This window comes from Danio rerio, chromosome 13 (genome assembly GCF_049306965.1).
Source record: "Danio rerio strain Tuebingen ecotype United States chromosome 13, GRCz12tu, whole genome shotgun sequence".
Classification (NCBI taxonomy): domain Eukaryota; kingdom Metazoa; phylum Chordata; class Actinopteri; order Cypriniformes; family Danionidae; genus Danio; species Danio rerio.
In genome coordinates this window covers 42,617,737-42,636,854 of record NC_133188.1, presented here as the reverse complement: position 1 = coordinate 42,636,854, position 19,118 = coordinate 42,617,737, and the positions used below count along the sequence as shown (strand labels likewise).

The following is a 19,118-nucleotide window of genomic DNA, read 5'->3' as shown; positions in this document are numbered from 1 at the left end:
CATGCATGCAAGTGTATGGATGTTTCCCAGTATTGGGTTGCAGTTGGAAGGGCATCTGCTGTTTAAAACATATGCTGGATAAGTTGACGGTTCATTCCACCTGTTACAGTGACCAGCGATCTACCTACTGCAGATCTAGCTACATAATTACAATATTTTGTTGATCTTTCAGGGAAAAGTTTATTGGCTTGAAATGAAATTCAATTTGTTTATTGCTATGTGGACAGTAAGAAAACAAGTTTCCCTGTACAATGAAATTCTTACTTTGCCATCCACAGTGAAGTCATACACATAATATACACATCACACACGTCATATTTACACACATACACACAGACGTATGACTATGATATATATATATATATATATATATATATGAGATAACTATAACTGTCATATGTTTGTGATATTCTTCTTAACCACTCCTCCTTTGTTCACAGGGCAAGGAACCGAGTGATCAACACATCAGACAAGTGTGCATGCGAGTTATGCAGGGTAAGTCTGGAAGCCGATTTTTATCATTTCAGAAATGAAAGTCATTTCCCTTTGATGCATGCAGAGGCGCAATTACACCGCCAAGGCATTAGAAATCTCCAACCGCTGACCAACAAGATGAAAGCGAGAAAGAAAAAATTTGTGTTTTGTTTCAAAGATTCCTTTTGATTCTGCTCTGATGAGCGCAGACACTTTACTAAAGTTAGCCATCAGTTCTGCCTCTCTCCAAGTCCTTTTGAGTGCACTCCGCTGATTCCCTCATGACTTTTTCATTCACATTTTGCTGAAAAATTCATTTCGCTTTCAGCTGATCTGCACTTTTGCCTCAACGTGATGACTTTCCTTCTTTCCCTCCCCAAAAAAGCTCAGTCGAGCATCGGCCCGCATACATTTGCAGGATGTTTTCTGAGTGAAAGTTGAAATCTACTGTACCCTCGCCTCGGCTCAATGGCTCACGGCCTGGGATTGGATTCTTTACATCGCGAATAAATCGCTCTGCCCTTTTATCCTTTTGCACAATGGAAAAGAAAGATGTAGAACCGGCAGCAATGCTCTTCCTTTATGCTCAATTTCCCATTGCAAATTGAAAACACGATAGAACGCCATTCAAAGGATGAATGAGGACAAATGAAAGGAGTGAGCTTTAACAGCGTTCTGCAGCACAGAGTGTATATTGAAAGCTGGAAATAATCTGCTTATTCACAAAATAAAATTAGTCTAGGGCCTTAATTTCAAATTTGCAAAATGTAAAGCACTTGTGGTGTTGGCATTAAGAGATGTGGACTGGTGAACATTGCACCTGGTCTGGCATATTTACATCTGATATTATAATGTAGCCCACGCGCTTTAGAATAATTTGCAGTCCTGCAGGTATAAATCATGCTGTGCTAGAATCTTAAATGCATACACATGGGCATAAACAGTGTAATATTTCTGTACTTTTTAATGATGATGGACGTGTCTACTTTGAAACTTTGCTTTAAATCAGTGCTTAAGGTGAGAACACTTATGGTCATCAAATATGTCATATTTGACTTTTCACATTATTAAAGTTGAGTGGAATTTGATAAGTAAAGGATAATAAAAGGATTGCTGAGGGTTAAAGGATTTTAAATTGGCACTGCAGAAATTTCACATTCATTAAAGTCCAAAATGTGTGGCCATCCATTGATTATCCCACATATTCTGTGGTTATTTGCTAAGTTATAGACGAGTTAAAACTAGTTTTGCTTTTTGCAGAGCAATATTTGACTGAATTTTGATCAACTAGTTCACATTGAATCAGTAACAGGCCGAACAGGAGAACACATGGGAGAGAGAATGACATGTTAGCTACCTCTTCGCAAATACTTTAAAGCATATTTGTAAAGTTGTTTGACCAGAATGGGCTCCCTGGTGCTTGTCACAGTCCTCAAGATTACACATGAATGAAGTCCCCGGTAATTGTCACTGCAGTTACTGTGGTAATTACTACTAATGTTTGAGAGAAGTGATCAAAACCGACTGGCACTATGTGCATTAAACAGTTATATTGCACACCTTTCAGCCAAAAAGCAGGCAACGGAATAATTAATTTTATACTTTAAAATGTTTGACTCTGATTGGCTGATGAACATTCTAAGCCATGCAATTATTTTCAGGGAATAGCATGGCCAAAGTAGTTCCAGGCAGGTTTAACTGCATTATAGTTCTATGTCAACATACGCTGAATCATTTCAGTTATTTCACATCCTACATTAGTCAAAAATCAAATCAAACCGAAACAGAAGGCTTTGGTTGAGATGTGTGAAAAAAACAACAACCTGTCAAATATCATGAAATGCAACATCTGAACAGTGTAGTAACCATAGTACAAAAAAAAATTGACTCCCATCCATTAAATAATTTCAAAATAATGCTGTTGCATCACCATCTTGAGTGTGCATTTTTTATCAATTATTACTTTATACAGATATTATAGACCAAAAAGACTTTTTTTAATGGTCACTGAGCTTTAGTTTACAATGCAATAACTGTCATGCTCTGTTTAGTCTACCAAATGTGTTAACTGTAGTGTTAGACATGTCACGATTTTGCAAAGTATGATGCGATCCTCGATTAACATCTATGTTCATCCTGGAGCTTCATTTCTGTTCGAAAACATAATCCATATCTATTCCCTACCCCTCAGCCTAATCATAACTGTAAATTATCCCCAAAATCAGAGGGGAATAATAGTTTGATAACAATTATTTAGAAGTGCATGACCCTAACCGTAAGCCTAAATTTAACATAAACTGTAAACTTTTCCTTTAATTCCAACTGACTGATTGGAATGTTGTTCCGGGATCAACATGGATGTTACTCCAGGAACAGGTCCTACTAGGTGAAATCAGGTTGGCGGTGGTGTTAGATTTTACAGTTTACTGTATTTTTTATCATATAAATGCAGTCTTGGTTAGCAGAAAAAGCTCATATTCAAACATATATATATATATATATATATATATATATATATATATATATATATATATATATATACATACATGGTACGGGATCTATATATATATATATATATATATATATATATATATATATATATATATATATATATATATATATATATATATATATATATGGTATTTTTTACAAATACCAATGGCAATAGTTTTCACCAACAGTTTTCAGCAATAGCACAATAATAAAAAAAGCTCCGTCTCTAAGGTATACCTGTTTAATCCAAAATTTTACATTCAGTAATGGAAAGGTATTATGTGAGAACTAAAAGCAGGAATATGTGCATCAACCTAAAGGAGGCGCCGTAGCATTATTACAGAACGCCGTAAGTATGCAGTGCTAATTAGTGAAAGCAACATCAAAATCAGTGGAGAAATGAAATGAAAACTGTAGCGCTAATAGCGGGGGAACATCGGCACTCATTAGTGCGTTTGCTCTTTGTGCTTTCAGAGCAGTTGGCACAGTTGGCTGCCAGTCTGAGGAGACCAGAGTCTGGAGCAGTTGGACTACCAGGCAAACCTGGACCTCCGGGACCTCCCGGGCCCCAAGGTGACAGTGGTTTCCCGGGGCATGCAGGATCCAGAGGATTGCCGGGACTTAAAGGGCCTCCGGGACTGATGGGTGTCAAGGGGCCAAAAGGTCAGTCATTATGGGACATTATGATTCATTATGAGTTCAGGCTGCTGGTCCTGGAAGAGCAATATGTGATTTAATTGAGTATAGCATGGCCTATCAAATGGGGGATTAAAAACAGGGTAATAATTAAATCTAATTGCACAATTAATTGACAATAAAAAATGTGAGTAGTAATTATAAAAGTTCATATTATCATAAATATGCTACATTTTTGTGGATAGCATTTAATGGAATTTTATAAACCATTATTCCATCCGAATAAAAGCTTTAATGTTTGATAATTTGAGAGTGAATAATTAAATACATCACTATTAGTATTTCTTTCAGAGTAAAGTCAAGTAAAAGTTAATAAAGTCCCAGACTGTGAAAGTAACAGACTGTGATTATCAAATATTTATGATTCTGATAGTAATTTACAGTATTAATATTACATATTTAACATTTTATAGTGCTATTGTTTAAGTTAAAATACTACTACTACTATATTACTACATTGTAAAAAAAAAACCTGATAATTATGTTTGTGTTTTTTTTCTCTGTGTTTTAAGTTTATTTACCATTGTGAATTGAATTATAGGATGTTGATCTCTGTCGATGTTGAAAATTCAACTTTATGGTTCAACAAAGTGACTTTTTTTACATATTAGTAGTTTGAGATTATACAATGTATAGAAAATAATATATAGAGAAATAAGGCTGTAAAATTACATATTTGTAGCGTAAAACACAACACAAACCCAGAAAATACATCACTTTAACTATTATAAATGTTCATAAAAGTCACTTTTTCCAACATTTCAAGGTTCAAAGTTGTTGGAAGAAAGATCAAGATCCCATAATGCAATTCAAAAGTATATATAAACAAAAATACAAAACTTAAAACGCAAATTATGGAAAACTGCTAATTTACTGATATTTTTACTGCAATTATATGCCTTGTATATGTTCCTAATTTTATATTAATAATTTTAGAAAATAAAACACTTACTAAAAAACACTATCTGCAATATTTTGTCATGTGTTTAATGGAAATCAAACTAGTTGTTACGCCACTAAACGTGTGTGTGTTTCAGGTGAGATGGGAGACAGAGGAGACAGGGGTCCAACAGTTCGGGGACCCAAAGGCCAGCCGGGACCTCCTGGACTACCAGGTCAGTTCTATTTCTGTTTCTCATCTCCTACTTCCTCCTCTTGTCAAAGCCAAATCACAGTAATAATGCAAAATTGCTAGAGGTGTTAATGAATATTGTCTGCAGACCAATTGAATCTGAACCAACTCAATGCAGGAGATAAATTTAGCTCTGTCCTGGTGATAGACTTTTGAAAGCAAAGTTAAATTGGTGTTAAATGAAGCTGTCAGACGTTTGATGAATTGGAGGTTTATAAAAAGCTTCTGTTTTCTGTGTGTGTCAATGACACTTACTGTCAGGCCAATGGAGCTGTCTCTTTAAATAAGGTTTTCTTATGCAGTCGTTAACTTGTGCTCTGATTGTAAGAGGCAGATATATTATATATATTATATATATTATATTTTTAAATATGTAATTCCATGAAATCTCTTTCCGCTATAGAAATAAAAAAAAATAAAACAGATAATGATGAGTGCGATCTCACAATTCTGAAAAGCTTGTATCTTAAATCAATGTGAGTTTACTGTATATGTTACATCAATTTCTGGTTATTTTTTCCATTTACAATCCAAAGGCATTCACATAAATTGTGAAATGTAAACAGAAATGTGAATTTAACAAAGATATATGTTTTAACATTTTAACGTAAACTCAAAATTCTGAGGCAAAAGAAAAAAAAAACTGAGATGTAAACTGAAAGATGTAAATAAAAAAATAAAAATAAATAAAATTGCAAGAATTTCTGATGTAAACTTCTCAACAACCCCGAGTAAAAAATATGAGAGAAAATTAAGTATTTATCTTTTTATATTATGTTGCAAAGAAGAAAAGCTTATATATAAAATCATCTTTCCCTTCACAATCCAAAAGGATATAGGCAAAATTCAGAAATGTGAACAGAATTCTAAAAAAAACTTAATAGTGAGGTAAACTCAAAATTCTGAGGCAAAATAGAAAAAACTGTGAGATGTAAACTAAAAAAAGTTTAAATTGAAATTAAGATGTATATTAAAATAATAAAAAAATAAGTAAAATTGTGAGATTCTGAAAAAAGGAAGACTGTGAGATAAAATATGTATTTATATTTTTATTATTTTGTTGCCAAAGGTTTCCCAGTGATGGGTTGCGGCTGGAAGGGCATCTGCTGTATAAGTTGCCAGTTCATTCCGCTGTGGCAACTCCAGATTAATAAAGGGACTAAGCCGAAAAGAAAATGAATGAATGAATGTTGCAAAAGGGATAATTAGATCAATTTATAGATTAAAATACTCACAATTACCTGCCAACCAAGTTGCAACCATGATATAAAATAAAAAGTCAGAGAAAAAAGTTTGGTCCCGCTTTATATTAAGTGCCCTTAACTACTATGTACTTGCATCAGAAAATAAATACTGTGTTCACAATGAATTGAAGAACACTTCAGGTGCTCTTGAGGTGGGATAGGGGTGGGGTTAGGGATATGGTTGGTGGTATGGGTAGGTTTAAGGGTGGGTAAGGGGTAAGTTATGGACAAAAGTGTTATTAAAGCTGTAATTACAGAAATTGAGCACAAATGTTATTACATGCATTTAATCAACCACAAGTACACTGTAAATACACGTATTTACACAATAAACACATTTTAACAAATGATCATCTTTATACATACTGATCAAATTTCAGTACATATACGGCTGGGTGATTAATCAAAAAGTAATCAAAATCGACATTCAGAACCAATAATCAGTCTATTTTCTTTCAGGTCAACTTTTTTATTACTTACCGCTCGTGGACTCACGTTACCCTGCTCTGTTTGTTACTGTCATGTTACTTTACACTACATTGAAGATTGACAAAGCTGCTCCATTGATGCTTTGATACAGCATACTTTCAATTACATTAAAATTATTATTTAAATTAAAACATGATGAAGATGCAAGAAATAAACTGTTTAAAATATTATTTACAGGATATACAAGAGTTATTTGATTTAGAAAAGAAACTGCTTATTTTCTATTTTTAATATGAAAAACACTGAAAATAATTTATTTTGTTTTCAAAAGTGCAAGTTATTCATTTTCACTATTATAAGAAAAAGTGACAGTTAGTTTTGGACAGTGTGTGTGTTTTAATTTCAGCTTTTCAACATTGATGTTCAATAAATAATCATAGATAGTAGATAGTGTGTGTTTCCTTTAATTATTTAATGCACCCTTCATTAAAAAATCTCTCACTTGTAATATGTGAGCATATTTACTGTACAAAACCTGTCAGTGAACTATGAGGGTAAATAAATAAATAAATAAATAAATAATCGGAATAGAGTTAAAATGTTCAATAAATCGAGATTTTGATTTTAGGCCAAATTGTCCAGCCCTAGGTACACATTAATATCAAAGGGAAGCAAAAGTTTTTTATTCAAAAAAATTTTTTTTTTTTTTTTGGTATTTTTTTCTCAATATAATCCCAGTTTCATTTAAAAAGCTAAAAAATGTTGGAAGTATTTAATGAAATCTGCCATTAAAAACTTCAAACCTTAAAAAGCAACAAACCTGTATGACTTCAACCAAATAAAGATGATGGCTGTAGGTCAAACACATATGAACAGTTCAAAAAAACATAATGTAAACTAAAACTGTAAGATTGAAACTAATTTATTTAGATTTTTCTAATTCTGAAAAGAAATGAGAAATTCTGATGTTAAATTCAACAACCCTAATTAAAAATGTGTGGGAAAATATGTATTTATCTTAAAATAAATAAGCATAATAAGATAATTAATTTACTGGATAAAATACAGACAATTACTTTTGTCAAATTGACAAGTTGCAACCATTATATAAACTATTCAGAGACAAAGAGGTAACAGATTTTTTTTTCTCATAAAATAATCCCATACTTTAATTTAAAAAGCAACAAAAACGTGAAGTAATTAACAAAATCCGCCATTCAAAATTTGTTTCGTTTGACGTTAATGTCAAATACATAATGGACAGTCCAAAAATACAGTATATAAAAATGACTGACCTGTTGCTGTCTTGCAGGTGAACCTGGAATACCAGGATATGGTCAAGATGGACGTGATGGAGAACGTGGTCCACCTGGATCTCCAGGTCAGCCAGGTGTTCCTGGACCACCCGGTTCGGCCGGACCACCAGGCTACTGCGATCCTTCAGCCTGTAATCTAAGCGCAGGGGCCGCACACCAATCCCTCAAAGACTCTAGCATGAAAGGACCAGGCGGAAACTAAACACCAGACCTCAAGACTCTCTCAGAGACTCCGTTACAGATATAGTTTAACCACAGCTGTAATGCCTAAAACATTTCAACATACTCCAAGGTCCAGAAAATGTCTACTTTTCTAGTTCCAAACAAATAAGAGACTTTTTTTGTCCACCTGATGTTGTCAACTAGTTCAAATGAACTTTGACAGAACTTATTGTTCTCCTGAAAGCCATTACGTTTCCCCCCTCAGCTCATATTTTAAACTGCTCTAGGAAGTGAACAAACATCAATGCGGTCTTCAGACCTGAGGCCTTTTTCATTTCTGTGTGCCAAAGATAAACCTGACAGAAATATTGATGGTGCTCCAAGTTTATAACCAACGAGAAATGGCTGCCAAAGACCTGCTGTCTGAAATAAAAAGGAGAGAGAATATATAGAGAAATGCTGCCATATATCCTGTACATCTATGTAAATGATTTGATTGTGGTTTAGTAAGAAATTCACCCCATTGCTAAAGAACATCAGTGTGATTTATTGTGGGTTTGAAGGCGCTGTATGTGATTTATACACATGAGGAATGCAAATGTGTCGTTTCATGGTTTTTCTATTTATTTTACATAGGTGTTCGATGTCAAAGTTTGTACAGAGATCCAAGGGAAACTAGTTTGAATAAATATGAAGGTTTTTATATGAATTCAAAATAAACATAGGACGGTCTCTCTTTTGACTGCACTTGCCTGACTGCACTTACCGCAGCTCTTTTCACACTCATTTCTCACTTTAATAACTCATTACATGCCAGTGGTAAAATGTTGGCACAAACACATTCAGATTGCTCTTTCGGTGTAGATGCTAATTTAAAAATGCTGGCAAATCACACTCTGCAATTACTCAAGAACAGAGGACTCGCATTGCATGATAAAATGCTTTAAAAATGAGTTTAGTTTTGTGATAAAAATGGAAACTGAATTCCACAGTTAACAGGATTTATCGAGGAAGGTGAAATGTGAAAATTGCATTTTACATTTACATTTACATTTAGTCATTTAGCAGACGCTTTTATCCAAAGCGACTTACAAATGAGGACAAGGAAGCAATTTACACAACTAAGAGCAACAATGAATAAGTACTAAAGGCAAGTTTCGGGTCTGTAAAGTCTAAGAAGGGAAGTGTTAGTAGTTTTTTTTTTTTTTTTTTTTTTTTGTACAATTAGTGTGATATTCAAAGAGGCAATTGCAGCTTAGGAAGTGAAGTGGAGACTAAATAGTTGAGTTTTTAGTCGTTTCTTGAAAATAGCGAGTGACTCTGCTGTTCTGATGCAGTTAGGGAGTTCATTCCACCAACTGGGCAGATTGAGCGTGAGCGTTCGCGAAAGTGATTTTTTCCCTCTTTGGGATGGAACCACGAGGCGACGTTCATTCACAGAACGCAAGTTTCTGGAGGGCACATAGATCTGCAGAAGTGAGTGCAGATAAGAAGGTGCTAGGCCAGAAGTCACTTTGTAGGCAAACATCAGAGCTTTGAATTTGATGCGAGCAGCAACTGGCAGCCAGTGCAAACGGACTAGCAGCGGAGTGACATGTGCTCGTTTAGGTTCATTGAAGACAACTCGTGCTGCTGCATTCTGGAGCAGTTGAAGAGGCTTGATAGAGTTAGCTGGAAGCCCAGCTAGTAGAGAGTTGCAGTAATCCAGTTTGGAGAGAACAAGAGCTTGAACAAGGAGTTGAGCTGCATGTTCAGATAAGAAGGGTCGGATCTTTCTGATGTTATAGAGTGCAAATCTGCACGATCGAGCAGTTCTAGAAATGTGGTCAGAGAAGTTTAGTTGGTCATCAATCGTTACTCCAAGGCTTTTCACCATTTTAGATGCAGTAATGGTTGCCCCATCCATCTGGATTGAAAAGTTATGGTGTAGAGTCGGGTTGGCAGAAACTACAAGCATTTCCGTTTTTGCGAGGTTCAGCTGAAGATGATGATCTTTCATCCAGTGTGAAATATCCAACAGGCAGGCTGAGATACGAGCTGGAACCGAGGGATCATCAGGATGAATCATCAGCATTAATGTTAATACTGTAATAAAACAATACACATGAATGTAAACTACTGAATGCACATTAATCAGTTAAATTATGGAAATATTAGGATAAGCATTTAAATTATGAAGCCTCAAATAGGATTCAAGAGATCATATTCACAATTTGCATTTTGTTTATTTGCCTTTTAATGCCACACCAGCTTCTATTGCTATTTTCATGGCTCATTTTATTGTATTTCAGAATGATGATTTAGAAAAGAAAAGTAAAGAAAAAAAGAAAGAACATTTTGGAAGATATTCTCCTGAAAACAAAAACATGGCTACCATTCTGGAATAACATATTTAACCACAAATAAGTTCCGTCTGGTCACATTTGAACATCCTATTAATAAATATTACATGTTGACACCAAAATACTTTTCTCAAAGTGTATTAAATAATATATCACATTTTTTAATTAACCAAACGTCTTTTTACATCTTTTATTTATATATTTTGTTATTTTAACTTTTATATTTGCAATATCAGTAGTTTTAAGCTTTTGCATACCATTTGAAACTAACTATTCTGCATGGTAGGCTAATATACTGTCCCCCATTCAGTTTAACATCACTGTGTTTTACTATACTTGAAGGTCGGGGTATATTCTGGCAAACCGTTTCCCAATCACGTTTTGCAATCGGCAAAGCAGAACGTAGCACACACCCACGACCAGTGCAAAAACTCAAGATCCCAAACGCCCCCCAGAGCCCACTCCAAAACACTGTCAGTCAGAAAAGAGTAAAGCCCGTCAAAGAAAGAACCATAAGGGTGAAAGAAGTCAGATTACCTGTCTTTTTACAGGTGAGACGACAGCATAGTTCAACTCTACAAAGGTGTGGAGGTTGCCGTTTTCTGGTAAGTTGAAATACAAAAACAGCTCCGTTTTAAATTGTAGCTGTTGTTAGCCTATTCATAAAGTTTCAAAACAACAACACAATGTAATACATAAACACAATCCATTCAAAACAAATAATCCAATGCAAACACGTCGCCATTTTGAGAACGTTTGACTGTATTTGCATTAAGCACTGCCTACGCCACTCCTTATGTTTTCTCTTTTCCCTTTGCAGACGTTTTATTTCGTTCTAGCATATTTTTTTTGTTCTTTTCTTGTACTGTTTCACTAGCTGCAGTACTGCTTGAAACGAACTGAATTGAAAATCAACTGAATCGATTTCAAAAAATGATTCACACCTGCAGGGTTGCCAGGGTTAAAAAAAAAATTAATAAAATCCTGCATAATGACTTCGCAAATGCCGCTCTTTAAGAGTTTATTTGTTATTTTAAAGACTTTAAAATAACAGATAATGGCTTGCAATCACTGTACTTGCTATTGTGTATGCTGAATTTTGCTGACAGAAGTAATATATATATATATATATTACTTCTGTCAGCAAAATTCAGCATATATATATATATATATATATATATATATATATATATATATATATATATATATATATATATATATATATAATAGCAGATTCTTAATGCAGTGCTTTTTGTTTGGTCTGATACCCACTATATATCGTACCGTAAAACAGCTCGTTGTGCCGCTTGATGTTGTAAACTTAAACTTTTTAATAATTGATTTTGCTTTGTCTGTATAATCATGCAAACACTTGTTTGTAGAGCGAGCAGTTTGACCATTTTCTGCGTATTTATTATTCCTAGCCATTTCTTCCCCAGGCAGCTGAATCAGAAGTTCTAAAACAATTGCAAAAACGAACGCACTTCCGCATTGAAGATTAAGATGTACAGCAACACTTGCGAGTGCTTGAGAATGTGTGGCCTGAACTGAGACTGAAGAGTAGTTGCTGAATAAAGTTGTTACATTTATTTGTGCTGTAAAATATTCTCATAGTTTGTAATTTTATAAATTTACATTTGAACCACTGATGACAATGACTGTTTTGACAATGATCTTACCTTTCTGCACTTTGAATATTGCAGGACACTGTCTATGGAGTATCAGAGCTCTCGGATATCATCAAAATAATTGTGTTAGAAGATGAAAGAAGGTCTTGCGTGTTTGGAATGACACAAGGGTCATCGCTTAGGTGAACTGTTCTGTTGCATAATACAGACACACACACACCACTAGAGTGTTTCACAATGCATGTTAAATTAAGGACATTTATTTAAATGATTTACCGATATGTAAAATATGCAAACCAAATGCATCTACAAGACCAAGCACAAAAGAAAATGCTAATAAACTGACACACGATGCATGTGTGCTACTGTATCTGACCACAGTGAGCATTTGTCATATTGAAAACAGAGCCACACTGAAACACAGTCCTCCTCCAGATGATCCATCAGGTGATGCAGTGCATATCAGGTAGATGTGGGCTTTTGTCTTAAGACTGTCCTTCAAGTAAGTCCACAGTATTAGCCCTTGAGAAACATATTGTATCCATGCTACATGTCATTAATAATAGCCCATTTATGTAAAAGTAATAATAAAAAAGGTAACAGAACTACTAATAAAGGTAAATATGAAGTCATGCCAACTCTGAGATGCTTACTTGGAAGGATTCTAGACAATTGTTTTCACCAAAATAGTCTTAAGACCTGAAACCATCAATATTTCAGCTCTCAGCAGAGGTAATCTGGTACATATAAAAATAAAAACAGTAAAACTTTATAATTAATAAAAATAAAACAGCAAAAACCTAACAAGGGTTTGCTTTGTCACACTTAATCCTATGTGCAAAAAGAAAGGAAGAAAGGGAGGAAGAAAAAAAGAAAAAAAAAGAAAAAATGCACACTGGGGGTCAAAAGTCTGGAATAATAATGCTTAAAAAATAAATATTGCTTCTGATTAAGGCTAAATACAAAACAATAGTACTTTCATATGTTACTCTAATTAATATTATTAATTCTAACTATTATTAATATTTTGCTTGGAGGAGTAAAGCTGCAAAAACATTTGCAGTGATTCACTAATAGTGAACATCTAGATGTGTCCAGAGCAGTGTTGGCTAAATTACTTAAAAAAAAAAAAAAAAGTACATATTACACGATAAATACTTTGTCTAAAAAGTAACTTAGTTACTCAATACGTAATTTAATTACTTAACTCAATATTAGAAATCCACATAAATCCCAATGCAAAGACAATAAAAATTCAACTTTATATTATTTACATTTGAGTCAAACTGTTTTATTAAACAAAAATTAACATTTATCATTAACAACTTATTTTTTATATACAGTGGGGAAATAAGTATTGAATATGTCACAATTTAAAAAAAAAAAAAAACATATTTCTAAGGATGCTGTTGACTTGAAATTTTGGTAGGTTGGTAACAACCAAAGAAATCTATATTTGCAAAATATATGCAAAAAACAAAACAAAAAACAAATTAATTTTTAAATGAAGTTATGTGTAATAAAATGCAAGGAATAAGTATTGAACACATGAAGAAAGGGAGGTTTAGAAAGGCAGTGAAAGCCCAGACAGCAACTAAAATATCTCAGTAGTACCTCTGCCCTTTCTCAATGTAAATGAATATTAGCTGCTTCAGTCCAACATCTACATTAGCAGGATGATGAAGATGAAACCAGGGTGGACATTTCAGCAAGACAATGATCTAAAAAACAACCAAGGAAACTCTCAAATGCTTTCAGAGAAAGAAAATCAAGCTGTAGAATGGCCCAGCCAATCACCTGACTGGAATACAATAGAAAAGCAAAATAAAGATCAGATTTGAGACAAGACCCACAGAACCATTAAGATTTTGACACTCTGTTGAAGTTTGTGAGAAAAACCTCAGCTGAGCAATTCATGTGACTTCATTCTTCAGATGAGGCGTCCTTAAGCTGCCATCACCAAAAAAGCCTTTTAAATACAGTACTAAATACATTTTTAACTATTTTTTTCAGATTCAAAAAAATATATTGTTATATTTAAAATTGTATTGTTTGGGCTTTTACCAAAATCTGGTTCGATGTGACGTCAACATTTCCTTTAGAAATATTATTCCCAAGAAAAAAAAAACATGACATGTTTAATAATGTAGTTTTATTTAGATGAAAAATATTATTATTCAGCAAAATATATTTTTAATCATAAAAAAACAAAATTACTCTGCTTCTCAGAATTGATTTATATGGAACGATTGAATTTATGTCTAGTATTTAAGCAAGTAACTAATTAAATAACATAAATATAAAAAGTAATCCCTTACCTAATTTTTTTTCAGCAGAAAAGTAATTTAATTACAGTAACCATTTAATTTGAGACTAATTACACCCAACACTGCTCCAACAACGCAACATTTAGATTCATACTTAAATATATGTTGCGCTCTTTCCTCCCAATAACAAAAAAGCAACACTAAAGAAAGCATCTGTTCAATATGGATTTGTTTTGCCATTTGTAAAAGCTCTGCAATTCACAGACATCATGTCAACAGAATTAAAATTGCAATAAATGCAGTCTTGGCGAGTGTGACCACCAAACGTCTACATATTTGACCCCAGTGTACTAAAAGAAAACAGGAAGACTCAGGAAGAAAGAAGAAAGCAGCACAAACCAAAATGCAAAACATCACAAAACTGTTCTCCATCCACCACTCAAGAACTGTTCATCTTCCCAACAGAGAGTCAAATGATTCAATGACTTGTACAGTAAAATCTCAAGATAAACACAATAAATAAAACATGAATCCGGACTACAATAAATAAAGACCTGAATTACAAAAAAACATGGTCTTAAGACAAACTGCTGCCCATGAAATGTAAGGTTTGATAATAAGACGGTTTGCCATTTGTGAATATGATATTGACAAATATGTTGTCTTATAAAAAAAATATTCAAGTAACATGGAAGGACGCTTTCCACACGAAGCCAAAGATAAATATGCAAATAAAAAAGCAATTCACATCTTTTTTTTCTTTTTTTTTCCGAAAATCAAACCTAGTAGAGACCAAAATATACATACTACACCATTATGGAGGTGTTCAAACAGTCTGACTAAAGGAACATCGCTTTATTTCCCTGTAAACAATTAAAGCTTATTAATGTCATGAGCAGTTTTGACCTCACCAGCCACACGGCAACATCGCTATTATTATTATTATTTCAATTATTACTATTTGCTGTGTTTGGTCAAACATTTACATAAAAGTAGGAGACCATATTTAAAATTAGGAGATTCTCTTACCCATTTTAAACACAAAATAAACAACTTTTAGATAAAAAAGAGAGATATTAAAGGGTCATGAAACACCAAAATACATTTTTTTGAGATGTTGACAATCATATATGTGTCCCACGCTACTAAAGACACTATTAGGACACATACATTTCACCCAAAAAAACCCTGAAAATTGGTTGTTTGTGTTATTTCGAGCAAATTCGTTCTTCTGGTTCAAACATAAAATTTGACGCTGCATCACCATGATGAGATCATTGTGTAAAATCCAGCAGGGAGATTGGCTGTATGTACCGGCCAATACGTGACGTCTTTGAGTTTTCATCATTTAATTCATGGGAAAGACTTGGTTCAAACCAATCAGCGCGCTTTATTGTGAATGAGGTGCTACTTCATTAATATGCACGATATAGCTTTGAAGACTGTTTTTACTTGTACAGTGTTCAGACCACTGAGAGGTTGTGTTGCCTAATTAAATTTGTGGAAGAAAAAGAAATATTTGGAGACATGGGTTGCGTATGATTTTTGCCGCATTTTGTGACTGTATAGTCCATACACACAGCTGTTTGATGTTACTGTTTGCATCTACCGAGTCTCTGCATTAAGAAATGCAGAGTATTTTTTTTCTTCCAATCGTCGTGCAATATCAAAAATTCCATTAAAACAACACTCTTCCAGCAGTTCCTCGCATCCAATATCTCGTTTGTCATGGGGGGCATGCATGAAATGTTCGTAAATGAAAGTGAAAGGGCCTAACTGCAGTTAAATTCGACAAATTAAGAATGAAACACCCGAAATTACGGGAAAAAAACGGGATGATAAAAGGAACATTCAAAAAGTCTCAGGTAAACTCATTAATTATATTATAATCTTATTCAAATTAAGGCAAATAATTTGATTACTGATGTCCATGTAAATGTAGTCACTGTCTCTTCTGTGTTTGTATTGTTTTTGCCGCTATGAAAATCCACGCGTGCACATGCTGAAACTCCCCTTTTCATGCAAAAACTTCCCTCTTTCGCCACTCGACACTCCCACCTAAACAAAGCTGGACTCACTCACTTGCCTGACTTTTGTCAGTCTAGAGGTGTAAAAACACCCGGCGGAGAAATGGGGGGGTTTGTGGTTCATGACCCTTTAATAATAATTGCAAATTGATCAATTATGGTGGTTAGAGAAATAATGATGATGTTAAAATCTAAAATAAATAATAAACACACAAATATGAATTGCTTATATTTTCAATTATTTTTTAGTTTCATTTAGTAATTATACATTTTAGTTGAATTTTGAAATGTATAATGATTAATGAGAAAGATGAATAATTGTACTAGTGGTCTCAGAGGTTATATGAGTGCTCCATTATATATGCATCATCAGTGCAGCTGATAAATATGACAATAACTTACTCCCTTCATGAGCAATGTTCTTCCTGAAAGGACTGAAAGTACATTGCTTTTTAAATATTTTCAAAAGTAAATGTCTGAAAAGCAATTAAAATGTCTGTTATTTACACGAGCTTTTCTACATTAGATTGCATAGCGGCATCACAATTTAATTAAAACTACTTCACGTCAGCTTGAAGAAAAGAAGCGAATGTAAATAAAATTCTCATTTCACCTGCATTGCATTGACCGCACCGCCTCAGTCGCTTGTGATTAGTGTATCGATGGCATTTGAATTTTCATGTCATATCCGCAAAACACGAGTAAATGCATTGGTCACAACTATGGGAAATGAAGCGGAGAGAATTGATGAAATGACATCAGCGGTAATGGCTGCTCTGCGGGGATGAGGTTTGCTTGTTTCTTCTCCTCCAGGAGGCATCCTACACTTGTTTTTATTAGGATTGTAGATGAGCTGCTTCGCCTGATTTATTCAGCATTGATGAGGGTGTGTCAGTTTCTAGCCATCCCGTCTACCATAAGGGTGGAAGCAGTCGCTGGGGTTACATCTTCCATGCGGACCCGGGGGCCCCGGGGGACCTGAAGGCCCCTGGGGTCCTAATCCAACTGGACCTGGTGACAAATTAAAAGCAGAAAGTAAAGGATTAGTAGCCGTTCGCAAAGAATGCAGTTTTCCTCTCCAATGTGCTACTTTTTTTTGTTTTTCAAATGTAAATCCATGCTTGACAGAAGTGTTTGATCATTACGTTTGGGTCTCACGTAAAAAAAAAAAATTAGATGCCATGTCGAGTTGTAGGACCTTATACTTTCACACGCAGTGCAGCTCATCACTGTCAGTTCCATAGCAATGGACCAATCAGAAGAACTCTTAGGTGAGGCAACTGTTGCGAGCTTCATTTCCCAACTGATTTATTTCCTATTATATCATATCATGGTGGATGAGGCACTCATTTTAGCTTTGTCCAGAATATCTTAAGTTATATGATGTATCGTCTTGTGCTTATTATAACATATTATTTTCCTGTTACTAATGGGTCTGTCATTGTGTTATTACATCACATTCACAATATTGCAACATGTACACCTCGTGATGCTCTGCGCTTTTTTAAAACCCATTTTTGAGCGCCGCATCAAGCGTTTCTAGAACCAAAGATATATTCAGTGTGAATGATCCCTTAAACCTTGGTCACATGCAGCCCCATAGAGTTCCATTCATACACATGCGAATGCAACAGACTGAAAACGCAAGCTTTTGCGCTGAGTACCAAAGTTGAACTTTGAGCTGCAAAATCGCATCAGCTCAACTCCTTGTTCAAGCTCTTGTTCTTTCCTTGTTCAAGCTCTTTTTCTTTCCAGACTGGACTATTGCAACTCTCTACGAGCCGGGCTCCCAGCTAGTTCTATCAAACCTCTTCATATGCTTCAGAATGCAGCAGCACGAGTGGTCTTTAATGAACCTAAAAGAGCACATGTCACGCCGCTACTCATTCGTTTGCACTGGCTGCCAGTTGCTGCTCGCATCAAATTCAAAGCACTGATGTTTGCTTACAAAGCGATTTCTGGCTGCACCCCTTCTTATCTGCTCTCACTTCTGCAGATTTATAGGCTCTCCAGAAACTTGCGTTCTGTGAATGAACGTCACTTCGTGGTTTCATCCCAAAGAGGCAAGAAAATGCTTTCTCGAACGCTTGCGCTCAATCTGCCCAGTTGGTGGAATGAACTCCCTAACTGTCACGTTTTAGCGTGATCAAAACAAGAAACAAAAAGGTGCGGATCCAAGTGCAGATTATTTATTTACAGTGCAACCAACAAGGTGATAAGTATACAAAGTAACAAATAAACTACAAAACCAGAAACTAAATCAGAGACGAGGCTCAGGAAAAACAAACCCAAACAACTAAACCTAATTAGAACACAGACTAGACAAATGACACACGAACTAGACTAATGCAAAATACAAGAACAGGATCAGAATAACAAACTTGGAATCTTAGACTTACTCGATACTCGGACAAGGAAGACAAACGACGCGATAACAAACTGTGGTGAAATGGTAGTATAAATAGTCCAGATAATCAACAGTAACACAAAACAGATGTGATGACAGGTCAGTGTAGGTGTTCCGGTGTGTGCGCGGGGCATGTATGAGAATGTAGTTCTTCTGGGACGCTGTAGTGGTAACTGAGTCCTGATGCACTACAGCGCCCTCAGGTGGTCACTGACGGATGTGACACTAACTGCATCAGAACGGCAGAGTCACTCGTCATTAAAAAGCGACTAAAAACTCAACTATTCAGTCTCCACTTTCCTTACTAATCCGCAACTCCCTCTCTGACTCCTCCACTAACTACAAAAAAAAAACAAATAAATAAAATAATAATAAATTTACTAATTTACTAGTTATTTCAGCTTTCCTTCTTAGACTTTACACACCTGAAACTTGCCTACAGCACTTATTCATTGTTGCTCTTATAGTTTAATATAGTGTTTGAAGTCTTATAGTGTAAAT

The 19,118-nt window shown here is 34.7% G+C and overlaps 2 protein-coding genes across 2 annotated transcripts in view; one reads left to right on the top strand and one right to left on the bottom strand.

The window, feature by feature from the left end:
- col9a1b (collagen, type IX, alpha 1b) overlaps positions 1 to 8,662 on the top strand; it is a 40,608-nt gene extending 31,946 nt beyond the window's left edge. Inside the window, exons 29-32 of the mRNA NM_213264.2 lie at positions 441 to 495; positions 3,442 to 3,630; positions 4,701 to 4,778; positions 7,781 to 8,662. Coding sequence (NP_998429.2) covers positions 441 to 495; positions 3,442 to 3,630; positions 4,701 to 4,778; positions 7,781 to 7,986 — 528 coding nt within the window. The 3' untranslated portion in view covers positions 7,987 to 8,662. The remainder of the gene's footprint in view (positions 1 to 440; positions 496 to 3,441; positions 3,631 to 4,700; positions 4,779 to 7,780) is intronic.
- A 3,498-nt stretch (positions 8,663 to 12,160) lies between these two features.
- The window catches only part of LOC137487330 (uncharacterized), a 202,115-nt gene continuing 195,157 nt past the window's right edge, over positions 12,161 to 19,118 (bottom strand). The window contains exon 40 of the mRNA XM_073920131.1: positions 12,161 to 17,221. Coding sequence (XP_073776232.1) covers positions 17,109 to 17,221 — 113 coding nt within the window. The 3' untranslated portion in view covers positions 12,161 to 17,108. The remainder of the gene's footprint in view (positions 17,222 to 19,118) is intronic.